At 40.5% G+C, this 13,150-nt stretch overlaps 1 protein-coding gene across 2 annotated transcripts; it reads right to left on the reverse strand.

Moving 5' to 3' along the window:
• Positions 1-9,159: 9,159 nt before the first annotated feature.
• LOC109214011 (probable eukaryotic translation initiation factor 5-1) lies at positions 9,160-12,672 on the reverse strand. Of its 2 annotated transcripts, none has more exons than XM_019377878.1 (2): positions 12,529-12,672; positions 9,160-11,207 (listed from the first exon to the last, which is right to left on the reverse strand). In XM_019377878.1, the coding sequence occupies exon 2, from the start codon at positions 10,902-10,904 to the stop codon at positions 9,507-9,509; it is 1,398 nt and encodes a 465-aa protein (XP_019233423.1). In that variant the 5' UTR covers positions 10,905-11,207; positions 12,529-12,672; the 3' UTR covers positions 9,160-9,506. The 2 variants fall into 2 exon arrangements, with proteins under 2 accessions (XP_019233423.1, XP_019233422.1); XM_019377877.1 differs by having other exon boundaries at positions 9,160-11,217.
• Between the last annotated feature and the right edge of the window lie 478 nt (positions 12,673-13,150).

Here is a 13,150-nt window from a genome sequence, read left to right on the forward strand (position 1 = left end):
AATCCGTTCGTATTCATTAATGATCCCAACGATCTCATCTAATCCAACACAACCACTCTGGTGTCATGACACCTCAATACAGGCTAAAGCCACAACTTGCGCAATACGCGCACCAATAAGCAACAGTCCGAACATACTCAAATCATGAAAAATGACTCAATTGAAAGAGTTGTCCCTCAAGCTCACCAGTACCACCACAACACAAGGCTGAGAACCCGTCTCACATCATAGAAACAGAACACACGAATCTAACCCGCAAGGTCATACCCCCACATAACTTCGCTGCGATCCGCGATCCTATCCAAACACTGCTCCACATGAAACACCTCAGGTCACTTTGCTCGAAATCGACAACCACGCGCAATTTGATATCTGGAACCAAAGCAAATCATCATACCCACGACAAAGCAAATAACATACACCACACCAACTCGAAAGGACATAACCAATACGCCATTCACCGAGCAACACCCAATTACTCTTCCCGCTCGACTACCACTATGAAACCCCAATAGAACCGCACCATACATGCCTATAACCCACAAATCATAACACCTCGCAACACAGAAAGGTAACTCATAGATCTCCCCAGATTACTAATAAGCTCAATAACAAACGAATCAACACATCCCTCAACAATACAATTCAAAGCCAACCAAGCCGACTCAAGTTAGAACACGCATCCACATTGGCCTGCCAACGAACTCCTTATCAAGGAAATCCTGAAGCTGCTCCTTCAACTCCTTTAACTCTGCCGGTGCCAAACAATACAGTGCCCGACCTCAAATCGATACCGAAATCAACAACCTTGCCTGGCGACATGCCCGGCCACAAGAAACACATCCGAAAAGTCCCTCACCACCGGAACTCAATAAATATGAGGAGCCTCTGCACTGACATCCTTCACGAGAACCCAAATAAGGAAGAAAATACTTCCAACCCTCCGCTGGGACTTCAAAATATGAAACCACTCTACCAAGAACATAATCCATCGAAACTCGCCACTCAGTCCGTGGCATTCCCGGCATAGCCAACAGCGCCGCTTTAGCGCAATGGTACAAAATAACACAACACAGAGACAACCAGTCTACACCCAATATCACATCCAAAATATAACCTACCAAGCAACAAAGGATCCACTCGGGTCTCCAAACCCCGATAGTCGCTAAACAGTACCGATACACGCGACCCACAACCACACATAACCTGAACACGAGAACTCCCAGACTCCAACTCCATATAGCACACGAATCACCATACCTGACCCCAATTCTGCCGTCCGGATACATACCACACCTCTAATACCCAATCATTCCACGAGAGATACTCTAACATCCTTCTGTGCCTCCAAGCAAACTCGAATATCAGCAGTCGATCTAACAAGAAAGTGTCGCAATACTACCGAAGTACCATCAACTTAATCACATTACCTTTTTCTGAAACATATACCCTCGTCAAATTACCTCCAACTGGAAATACCATAACCTAAATCATCTGAAGATCATTCCCCTAATCATCTGAAGCTCATTTCTCTAATTATCTGAAACTGCCCGTGCTGCCTAAGGATTTTATGAACTTTCATTCAGAACTGAACGTAACCTTACACACGCAAATCTCAATCCTCCACAACATACCGCATATACCATACCATCCTAGAATAACATGAGAACTTCACCTCCCTTCCGAGCTCCAAACACCTACGTACCCAACTAGCCAAGAACTTTCCATTTGATCCCATCTAGGAGAAAATCACTATACATCCCATGCTCCTCATGCCAGTAGAAGATATACATCTCTAACCATGGTAGAAATTATCAAGAACTCTACGAATCCCCTTTTGCACAAAACCGAACCATCAGGATTGACCCCTTCTAACTCAACCAAGCTACACAAGCCATCAAAACCCAAGAGCATTGCCACGAAACACCTGTGGAAACCTACCACTTCACAAGCACCCAAGGACCGATCATATCCATTACCATGTTGATCTAACCTACTACCAAGTTGTCCTAATCCTCTGAGTTCCTTCCGAATTACCTTCAAATTTATAAGTTTCCTTGCTAGCACATCACGATCCTTAACATAAAACTTGTCCTACAACTTTAACGTAAAACCACACCACCTAAGGCTCATAAGCCGCTGAATTCTCTCTTAGATATTCCCAAGAGCGCCACGTCCAAAATGATTTACTCTGAAGAGACTTCCTGCGAATCTAAATCCGTTACCTTTACCTTCCTGATACTGATGCATAGGATCCCATAATTAATATAGAGAATACCACAAGTCTTGACATCTTCCAATGAAAACTCAGTTTCTAGCCAAAAATACAACTCGAAAATTTCCACTTGTTACATGAAAAATCTTGAACGCATTAAAACCATTCTCTAGAGTCAACCACTCTACTCAAACTACAATTAGCCCAATCAAATGAACCGAACAACCCGTGCCTCATTAGCACTCCGACACCGCACAATATAACCTCATCCCAGTGCAACCAAGCAACTTCCTGCTCTATACATCATGCATTCCTTACCAACAATAACTCAATAGCAGACTCCCCCACTTGTTCGAAGCCATAGATAGAAACACACACAATAACTCATAATGCATATACTTTACTGCTGCCATAATACCATAGTGAGATTAAACTCAACCCTTCATCATCTCGTGAAACACAGACCATCTAGTACTTTAAATCTTCTGCAAATCTCGCATTCACTCTCGCAACAGCTAAACCCACTCTCTTAAGCGACCCAAATTTAATTGCAACACATATATTTCACTTGTAAGAGAGATCTTCTAACAGACAACATATGGATCACACAACTTCAGAACACTCCGCAGGAGATAACCCACCTGCTTTGCCTCAAACTAACCCTTATGTATGTCTTCCACCGTCATAAACATTACGCAGTCACGTAGTCTTCCTGAGTCTGAACTCATACCGTAACATGAAATTTGCTTCACTCCCAACTAGGAAACATGAAAAGATTCTTCACACGCCCATAACTCGGGGCTATATATCCAATCACAATGGAAATCAAACACCTAATAGTTCATCTATCCTCCAGCAGACCCTTCTCGTCGCTTCCAAATCATACTAATACATCTCGCAATCACATCACCCTCATCACGTAACTATCCAGTCATTACTCCCTTTAATAGGGACACAACAGAACATGTAGATCCAGAAACACGTGCTCACACAATCAGCACCTCGGCGCTCAAGCGATAGGCAAAATCCGGCCTCGAGTCCTCCAGACTGGCCCAACATCAACACACAGAGATCACATCTCGCCCCTCAATCAGGGAATCACAAGCCATCGATGCACATCTGATACTAAGCGCTCGTTCGCGCATACGAATGCGTGGAAGGAATTTCAAGAGTTACTTTTCAAGCTGAATCAAGGACGCACGATAAGAATTCAAGAATGTGAAGTTTTTCCTAAACGTTCTGCAGCCTCTCGAGGATAAATACAGACGTCTCCGTACCGATCCTCGAGACTCTACTAAACCTACTCATGACTCGTGAGACCTATGTAACCTAGGCTCTGATACCAACTTGTCACGACCCTAAACCCAGACCTGGTCGTGATGGCGCCTCTCGTGAAGACAAGGCCAGCCGACACATTTCCAATTCAAAGTTAAACAGCTAAACAACAATAAAACAGGCTAGAATATGATTTAATAGTACTAAGTAGCAGATAATATCATAACAATGTGGAAGTACAACCCAAACACAGCCCAAACCGGGATGTCACTAGTCATGAGCATCTACTAAGGTCTAAATACCACTGACAAAGTCTGAAGTGTACTAAGTATAGGCTAATAGAATAAAGAGGGAGAAAAGCAGTGTTGCGAACGCCGGCAGCTACCTTGCTAAACTCCAATGACTCTGCCTCCGATCAACCAATACCCGCTACCGGGTTCAGAAAATACCTGAATCTGCACACAAGGTGCAGGGAGTAAAGTGAGTACTTCCAACTCAGTGAGTAATAACCATAAATAAAGACTGAGTGATAAGAAATCACGAAAACTGCATCAACATGCTATATAGAAGTAGTTCAAAAACCAGTAAGAAAGTAGTGAAGCTGTAAAATCCCTTTAAAACATCTTAGCTCAGTTTGAACTTCTTTGAAAATGACTTTTTCAACAGTTACGCAATTGAATGCAGAACAACTAGTGCAGATAAGCACAGAAATCCGCCCCTCAGGCACAAATACACAATTAAACAGGTAAATGACAGGCAAATAAGAAAGATAAGCATATAAGGTTCGCCCCTCAGACACAATGTCAACAAATCCGCCCCTCGGGCAATATCTCAGAACAGTACCAGCCCCTCGGGCAATCATATGGAACAATATCAGCCCCTCGGGCAATCACATAGAACAATACCAGCCCCTCGGGCTATATCTCACATCACAATGGGTACCCGCGCTCACTGGGGGTGTGCAGACTCCTGGAGGGGCCCCTTACGACCCAAGCGCATCTCAAGCCATCTCGTGGCATCATAAACAGGCTCTCGGCCTCATATCAATATCAAGCCACCTCGTGGCGTACAATCTCAGGCCCTCGGCCTCATATCAAAATCAGTGTATCACCGTGCGGCGTGCAGCCCGACCCAAAAGATATCCTCACAACACAGGCCCTCGGTCTTACTCAGTCAAAATCGCATAAGCCTCTCGGGCAACAGTAAAACAGTGTTTCTCAGCCCAAAACATCATTTGAGTATTAAAAGTGAGTGAACATGGCTGAGTTTAAAAATAGTGGAAAATAACATGACTGAGTTCAAGTATAAAGTCAAAACAGTGAGGAAGTATCACTAGAAATCCCCAAGGAGTTCAAATAGTTGGCACGAAGCCCAAATATGGCATCCAACCCAAATAATGATGATAGCAAATAGATTTCAGTCGAATACACGGTAAAATCATCAATCGGGACGGACCAAGTCACAATCCCCAATAGTGCACGACCCCACGCTCGTCATCAAGCGTGTGCTCACCTCAATATAGCACTACGATGTGCAATCCGGGGTTTCAAACCCTTAGAACATCATTTACAATCATTACTCACCTCAATCCGGTCCAAACTCTAGCCTGCGATGCCTTTGCTCACACGAATCGACCTCTGGATGCTCCAAATTTAGCCACAATGAGTACATAACCATTAAAATATGCTAAGAGAACAAAGCCCACTCGAATATCCAATTTACATCAAAAATTCCGAAATTGCTCAAACCCGGCCCCCCGGGCCCACGTCTCGAAATCCGATAAAAATCATATCAATAGAATCCTCATCCACTCACGAGTCTATACATACCAAGAACATCAAAATCGGACCTCAAATGGCCCCTCAAATCCCCAATTTTCACTCTCCAAATTCAAGCCTAATTCTTCAATACTAGGCTTAATTCCATGATTAATTAGGTAGAATTCACACAAGAATCGAGTATTGAGTTCAAAAATCTTACCTCCGAGTGATTTCCCTTGAATCCCTCTTCAATGCTCTTCAAAAAGCTTCAAAATTGACCAACAATGGAGGAACTTAGCCTCAAATTCGCGGAAATGAGCTTTTAAAACATTCTGCCCAGCTCTTATTTTTACTTAACCGCGATCGCGGAAAACCCATCGCGAAGCACAACACCGCTGACCCATAATTCACTCTACGCGATCGCGTATATAGCCACGCGAACGCGATGCTCAAAATTATCCAACTACGCGATCGCGGATGAGACCACGCGACCGCGATTCACAGAAACATAAACTTACGCGATCGCAACCCTATCTACGCGAACACGTAGACCATTGACCTCACACCTTCGCGATCGCGGAACATGCATCGCGAACGCGAAGGTCAAAAACCTGCAACACCAACAGCTGAACTTCTGCAACTTTTCACAACATGAAATGGTCCGATTGACCACCCGAAACTCACCCGAGGCACCCGGGACCTTAACCAAAGGCACCAACATACCCCAAAACCGCATTCAAACTTGTACCAACCTTCAAAACACCTCAAACAACATCAAATCAACCAAAACACATCGGATTCAAGCCTAAGTTTCTAAAATCTTCCAAATTCCGCTTTTGATCAAAAACCTAACCAAACCACGTCCGAATGACCTGAAATTTTGCGCACACCTCCCAAATGACACAACGGAACTACTGCAACTTCCGGAATTTCATTCCGACCTCTATATCAAAATCTCACCTATCAACCGGAAAACGCCGAAATCTCAATTTCGCCAATTCAAGCCTAAACCTTCCACGGACCTCCAAAATGCATTCCGATCACGCTCCTAAGTCCCAAATCACCTAAGGGAGCTAACCAAATAATAAAAATTCCAATCCGAGATCATTTACAAACAAGTCAAATCTTGGTCAAACCTTTCAAATTTTAAGCTTTAAACTGAGAACTGTTCTTCCAAATTCATTCTGATTAACCTGAAACCAAAACCAACGATTAACATAAGTCATAATACACCACACGGGGCAAGTCATGCCCGAGAGCTGACAATCAAAGTGCAAAAGTTAAAAACGACCGGTCGGGTCGTTTTAATTATCCATGTTGAACAAGATTTATGGTATTTTTCTTGGTAAATGAACATTGTTGAGTATTGGCTCAAGTTGAGATTTATTTTGTGAAGTTAACTGTTAGAATGAGATTAGTTATAGCTGATTCCCTTGCCGGGATGTATTTGTTTCTATTGTTGATTCCCTTGCCTGGATGTTATTATTTCTACTGTTTGGGTGAGGAAAGAGTGATAAAGCACGAAGGGTGATGTTGTGCACATTCATACTTATGCATATGGTGAGGAAGAGTAATAAAGCACGAAGGGTGATGCCGTGCACATTTACATTTATATTTATATTGATGCATATGGTGAGGAAGAGAGATAAAGCACGAAGGGTGATGTCGTGCACATTTCTATTATTCATATGGTGAGGAAGAGTGATAAAGCACGAAGGGTGATGCCGTGCACATTTCTATTATTGATTGCATGGTGAGGATTGAGTGTAAAAGCACGAAGGGTGATGCCGTGCATTTTCTGTGCGTTGTGTTCATTTGCTGTTATCGGTTCAAGTGTTTTAACTATTTAAATTCCTTTATTGCTGTAATTCTTTATGTTGAAACCCCCATAGCATGTTGCCCCTTCCGTACATTTCTGCTTAGTTTTTATTACTTGTTACTCTGTTATTATACTGATTAACTGCACAGGTTTATGATGTTTGTCGTGTCCTAGCCTCGTCACTACTTCACCGAGGTTAGGCACGACACTTACCAGTACATGGGGTCAGTTGTACTGATACTGCACTCTGCACTTTCTGTGCAGATCTCGGTGTCGGACCATGTGAGTAGAGTTGGGTGGTTGCCTTCAGTCCAGTGGAGACCCGAGGTAGTCCTGCAGGCGTCCGCAGGCCTTGGCATCCCCTTCTATCCTGTTTCTTTTCTGTTTTATCTATTTCCGAGACAAATGTGTATTTCGTTGTTCAGACCATTATTTGTAGTATTCGTAGACTGTCCATGAGATTGTGACACCAATTCTGGGTGGAGTTTTATTATGGTTTCGTAGTTGTATTAAGATAACCTGTTAAATTCTGTTCACCTGTTAAATTCTGTTCTTCCGCATTTATTCTGCTGATTTATTTTTGTTAATTTGTAAGCTGTTAAAAGATAAAGGAAAAAGGTAAAATAATCGGTAGTGTTTGCTTGCTTAGCGGGTACAATGTTAGGCGTCATCACGACCCCCGACAATGGGAAATTCGGGTCGTGACAGACTTAAAAAGAAAATTGAACTAAGTTATCATCTTTGTACTACTATATTATTATTTGAATTTAGAAAAGACAAAAAAGAATAAACCAAGTTGACTACTAATCATATGGTACTAAACTATCGTTCAATTAAAAAAAAAAAAAAAAAAAAAAAAGAATTATTGCTCATGGTGGGTTCGATTCCAGCTCTGAACGTGGGGGGAAAAAATTCGAGCAGGCCACCAAACCAGCGCAGCCATAGGATGTATGGTGTCAGAGAACACAATTAAATTATTTTATTTCCCGTTTTATGTGAAGTACTATACACATTGGTTTCTCCAATCCTACAGAGTGCAAGGGACCCCCCACAGCCCCGCATAGGTCCGCCTCTGAATTTATTTACAAAGTCAATTAGGACATAGTGTGTATTTGAATTCAGTCAAAATAGCACGGTCTAGTTAGTTTTCGGATTGGTCATTCAAAAATAGTCAGCGTTTACCAAGTCAATGAAAAATAGCCACTATTTTGCTGCAACAGAGATCGGTCCAGCATAATATACTGGAGTTCAGTGCACCTGTGTATGAACTTCCAGCATAATATGCTGGAACTCCAACACACGAAAAGTTCCAGCATAATATACTGGAGATTTGAGCACTTGTGTATGAACTTCCAGCATATTATACTGGACAGGTATACTTTATACTGGAGTTCTAGGATAAGTATGCTGGAACTCCAGCATAATATGATGGAGTTCCAGCATAAGCACACTAGAACTCCAGCATAACATACCGGAATTCCAGCAAAATATTTTTCGGGTTTTGAACAGTGTTTTCGCTCAGATTTATCTTTACATAAAAAGTGACTAGATTTCGATTACATTTGAAATTAGGCTATTTTTGAACGACCACTTATAAATCCGTCTATTTTTAAATTTCTTCCATATTTTCAATTAGAATAAAATCTTGCAGTACTACAAAAGTTTATTACATAACGTGATTTGCTTAGGATACGTAGTACCTAGATAACTACTTTCATGAGAAGGTAAAACAAAAGAGTTAAACCATATAACATTAAGCAGTTGTGCTACCAAACCTAGAAGTTTATTGCAGTTTATTCAGAATAAACTGCAATTGCAAAACAACTATTTTGGTTGCACAACCACTTCTCTCAAAGAGTTAGGATACTCCATACGAACATATTAGCTCACACACTTGATTAAAAGGAAAAGCTGGGTTGTAACCTGCTTCTTTTTCCAGCTTTCTTCTAGGCTCCTAATGGATTTTTCAGAGATGGATGATATTACAATTTAAAGCCTTGAAACAGGATCGCTAGACTCATAGATCCAACCATGAAGAGATAGCCAAAAGACTCAACGAACAATGTTTCAAACAGTGTAACATGAAGAGATAGCCAGAAGACACAACCATTAATAGAACAAAACATCCATTGAAGAGCCACAACTGCAGAGACAGCACAGAAACATAGCACACAGAAAGCAAAAACAGTGCTTTGACAAAATAAGCAAACACAAGCAACAACGACCAGGTCTCTAAACAGAACAGTACGACACCAGCAAATTACTGCTTTATTTTGCAGCACCAAAAGCACCAGGCAGGTGCATTGGACACTAGTTTCAAAAACCTATATAACTTGACTAACAAAAACAACATTATTGGTTGACGTAAATGGACACAACTGCACTAGAGACCATATCATAAATAGCTCAAAGGGAAAAGAACCACGCGTGCATTAAGTTACTCATCCTCAGTTTCAGATTCAGCACTCTGCAGCCACTCCACAAATGGCTTAACATTCTTCCAGATTGGGGAGAGTTTGTTGCTACCTTTCGATCCCTTCTCATACCACTCCACAATAAACTCCTCTTCCAGCATATCAACATCATAAAGTGCTTTCAGAACCAACGCAACCTCCTTTACAGCTTCTGAGCTTGATTTCCCACAAAATGACTCAATAGCATGTAGTAGAGCTAGCTGCGAACCATCTTCCTGCAAAACAGCTGCAAGATATTTTTTTTTCTTGGTCACCTCCTTGGAAAAACCTTTTCCAACTCCACCAAAAAGAGCTTCAAACAATGCATCAACAATGTCTTGATGACTTCCAGAAATAGAGCCCAAGAAGGACTTCAGCTGAGCCACAGACAAACCCTTATTCAGGTGTTCCTTGATTTCATCAGCAACCCTCTCTTTAGCATCAACAAGCTTCTCCTTGGAATTACCATGCTTAACACCATTGGTCTGTGCAACAAGCGACTCTTTGGAATTACTAAAGTTAACACCAGTGCCTTGCCCGTTGGCCTTGGGCTTCTCCTCGCGTGCTGGTGAGCTTTTGTCAGACTTCTCTTCAGTTGCCGAAAGCATAACCATGCTAGCAGTAACAGCATTCAGCTGCTCCTGAATGCGTTGCTGGGCTGCTGCCATGGAGGTGTCCGTCTGCCATTCAACATCATCATCACTGTCAGCAGGTGGCGCTTCGGTCTGATCAGCTTGGCTACCAGTGGGAGAGTGCTCCTCATCGGACACATTGGCCTTTTTCTTAGATATTTTTGACAAACCTTCCTTTGAGGAACCTTTTTTCTTTGCAACCTCTTTCTTGAGTTTCTTTGCCTCTTCATCTGCTGCTTCCCCTTCTTTGAGGCGTTCTTTTTCAGCCCTCCTCATTGCCTTTTTATCTTTAGATCCCTTCTTCTGCTCAGGAGGGTTCTTGAGAATAAATGTGGTGAGCTTGTCCCTCATGTCAACATCAGAGATAAAGCCACACGCCGCACACTTAAGGGTTAACATCTGTGATTTTGTGATCAAAATCTCAGTTTCAGGATTCCCGCAGCCATAGCATTGAACATATTTTTTGATGAAGTTCTCAAGAAGTCCAGCAAGCTTTGCAGTGTCATGGGCACCATTAACATGAGAGGTACCTGTTTTCTCATCAAATTTAGACTGAGCTCCAAGTTCACAGCCAAAATACTTTGTGGTGTATGATGGTGGTCTGCCCAGTGCCTTGGCAATGTCCACCATGTTCACCACATTAGTCTTGATGCCATTTCCACGACCTTCAATCTTTGTAATCATCCTTGGCATCTTGTACCTGTAAAAGGCATCATCCTTGTTTCCGGCACCAATGTTTTGCAAAGCCATTTTAATTTCACAATATTTGCTCTTTTAGCTTTATATCAGAAGTGGTACAGGGAGCCTAAATCGATGAGGACTTCTTGATCTATAGATGGGGCAGGCTGTATAAAATGATCCTTCAGATAGCGCTTGTGTGCTTGTGATGACTCAAGATGCATGCAGCCAACTTTATGAGAGAGTCTAGACGGAGGACAGTACTCTCCAAGCAGCCCGATTGATGACAGAAAGAGAGAAGCTCTTTCAGACATAAAAGAAGTTTCAAACTTAACACCCTCCACTTTTGCTAACTGCAGATAATGCAGCTAATACCTGAATAATTCTGAAATGAAACAATCAGTAGTCAAGAATTTCAGGATAATTAAAGTACAAAACTTAATGTTTTGGACCAACATTATCATATATTTAGGAGAAAGACTGTACACCAATACACAGCTCAAACTGCAACATCAAGTATCAAATTAGTCCAGCCTATGGAACGTATGCACAAAATACAATCTCCTTAGAGAGGCAAAGGCCAAAGAACAGATAGCAATACCTCCATCGTACTTTCTTTGACTTTCAATCAAAATCAAATTGCATTCAACTTTGATATCCGAAACTATACAATAAATATCATCCATCAATGTGTAAAACTTTTACAGTAGTAGAAATTGCATTTAAAAATTCTTTTTGATGTGGTAATCTCCAAGCCCAAGCCCCTGCCCAGGAGCTAACATTGGTCCTCTCTAACTTCAATGCCCTGGTTACCTTAACCCCAACTATTAAAGTTAGAGGTGGAGGATGCTAAAACCCCTTGTGGTGGAGAGATCACTGAATTCTATTTAACCAAAGTCTATGCAATAAAACTATATACAAATCAGGGAAGTAACAAATAAATAACCATCATCGGCACCAAACTAAAGAAGTTACTCTAAGGTGTTATATTGATTAAACTAATTGTTGGGCATCCTTGATACATGGGCTTCCATTCAATTAAGCTTCACTAGATATTGAATAGCCCGTATAATTAATTAGTAAACTACAAATTTAGAACAAAAAGACCTTGATATGTGAACTAGGAAAAACAATCTAGAAAACAGTAAAGTTATGATACATTTTGAGCAATTTACAAAAGTTACATCATCCAACACAAAACTAACAAGTTGCTTCCAATTTCCTGGGTATTGTTAATAGAATAAAACACAATTGACGAATAAGCACATCTAAAAAACAAAAACAACAACTATAGTAATTTTAACCAAAACAAAAGAACACATTTTGGAGAACTCAGCAAAAAAAAAGGATGTAGATCTGACCATACTGTTGCTATGTAGGTAAATTTCAACAAAACAAAACCTAAATTAAATCCAAATATGAATTCACAATATTCAATATCTGACCAATTAGATATGTAGTAAGAAAAAACCTAATATACAAATAAAAAACAGAAAACATTCCTACCGATCTATGAAAAACAGAAAAATCAAAACTGAGTCTAACTTTACCGGAGGTCTATGGTCAAAAACAAAGAAAACCCAGGTAATGAAAATTAGATCTAAACACAAAATCAATATTAAAAAAAAAACAAACAAAGAATAACAATCAATATGAAAGAAAAAAACTGGGATTTCAGAATAAAGTGGATATATACCTTGAATGAAGAAGAGGGAGAAAGGAAGAGAGGTGGCGATGGAGATTTGGTATTCTCAATTCTGTGGCTGTAAGTTGCGTCTACAGATGGAGAAAAGAAAAGGAGAGGAGATATATAGGGAGAAAGAAAACCCTACGCCTCAAGGATTAGGTCATCAGGGTAAGGTTAATAGTTTCAAATTTTGATTTTTCCTCTCCTTTTATTTATTCTTTTTGCAGCTTTTTTTCCTGTTATCTTTTTCCAAATTTAAATGTTTTATTTCTTAAAATTTCAAATAATTTTCAAATTTGCTCGTGAGATGATTGGAGTTATTTGTTACCCTCACGAATTATATCTAATTTTATCTTTGGGCTATTTTTTTTTTAATAATATGCTTTGTTTTATCATAAAAGTCTCATTCTCGCACGTGCATGATTCACGATGCACGTTAATTTGTATATACAATCTACGAATTTTATTACTCCAACATTTGTTGATGTCACTTAACATGCCAAGAGTTTCTCCATTATTTATTCATGGAAGTTGGGATTTTCTGTTTCATTTTTATCTTTTGTTATTATTCTTGTTTTCTTTTGTATTTTATGATACTTAATTTTTCTTATAGTGATTTTGTTTCCTTTTT

This window comes from Nicotiana attenuata, unplaced genomic scaffold (assembly GCF_001879085.1).
Source record: "Nicotiana attenuata strain UT unplaced genomic scaffold, NIATTr2, whole genome shotgun sequence".
NCBI lineage: Eukaryota > Viridiplantae > Streptophyta > Magnoliopsida > Solanales > Solanaceae > Nicotiana > Nicotiana attenuata.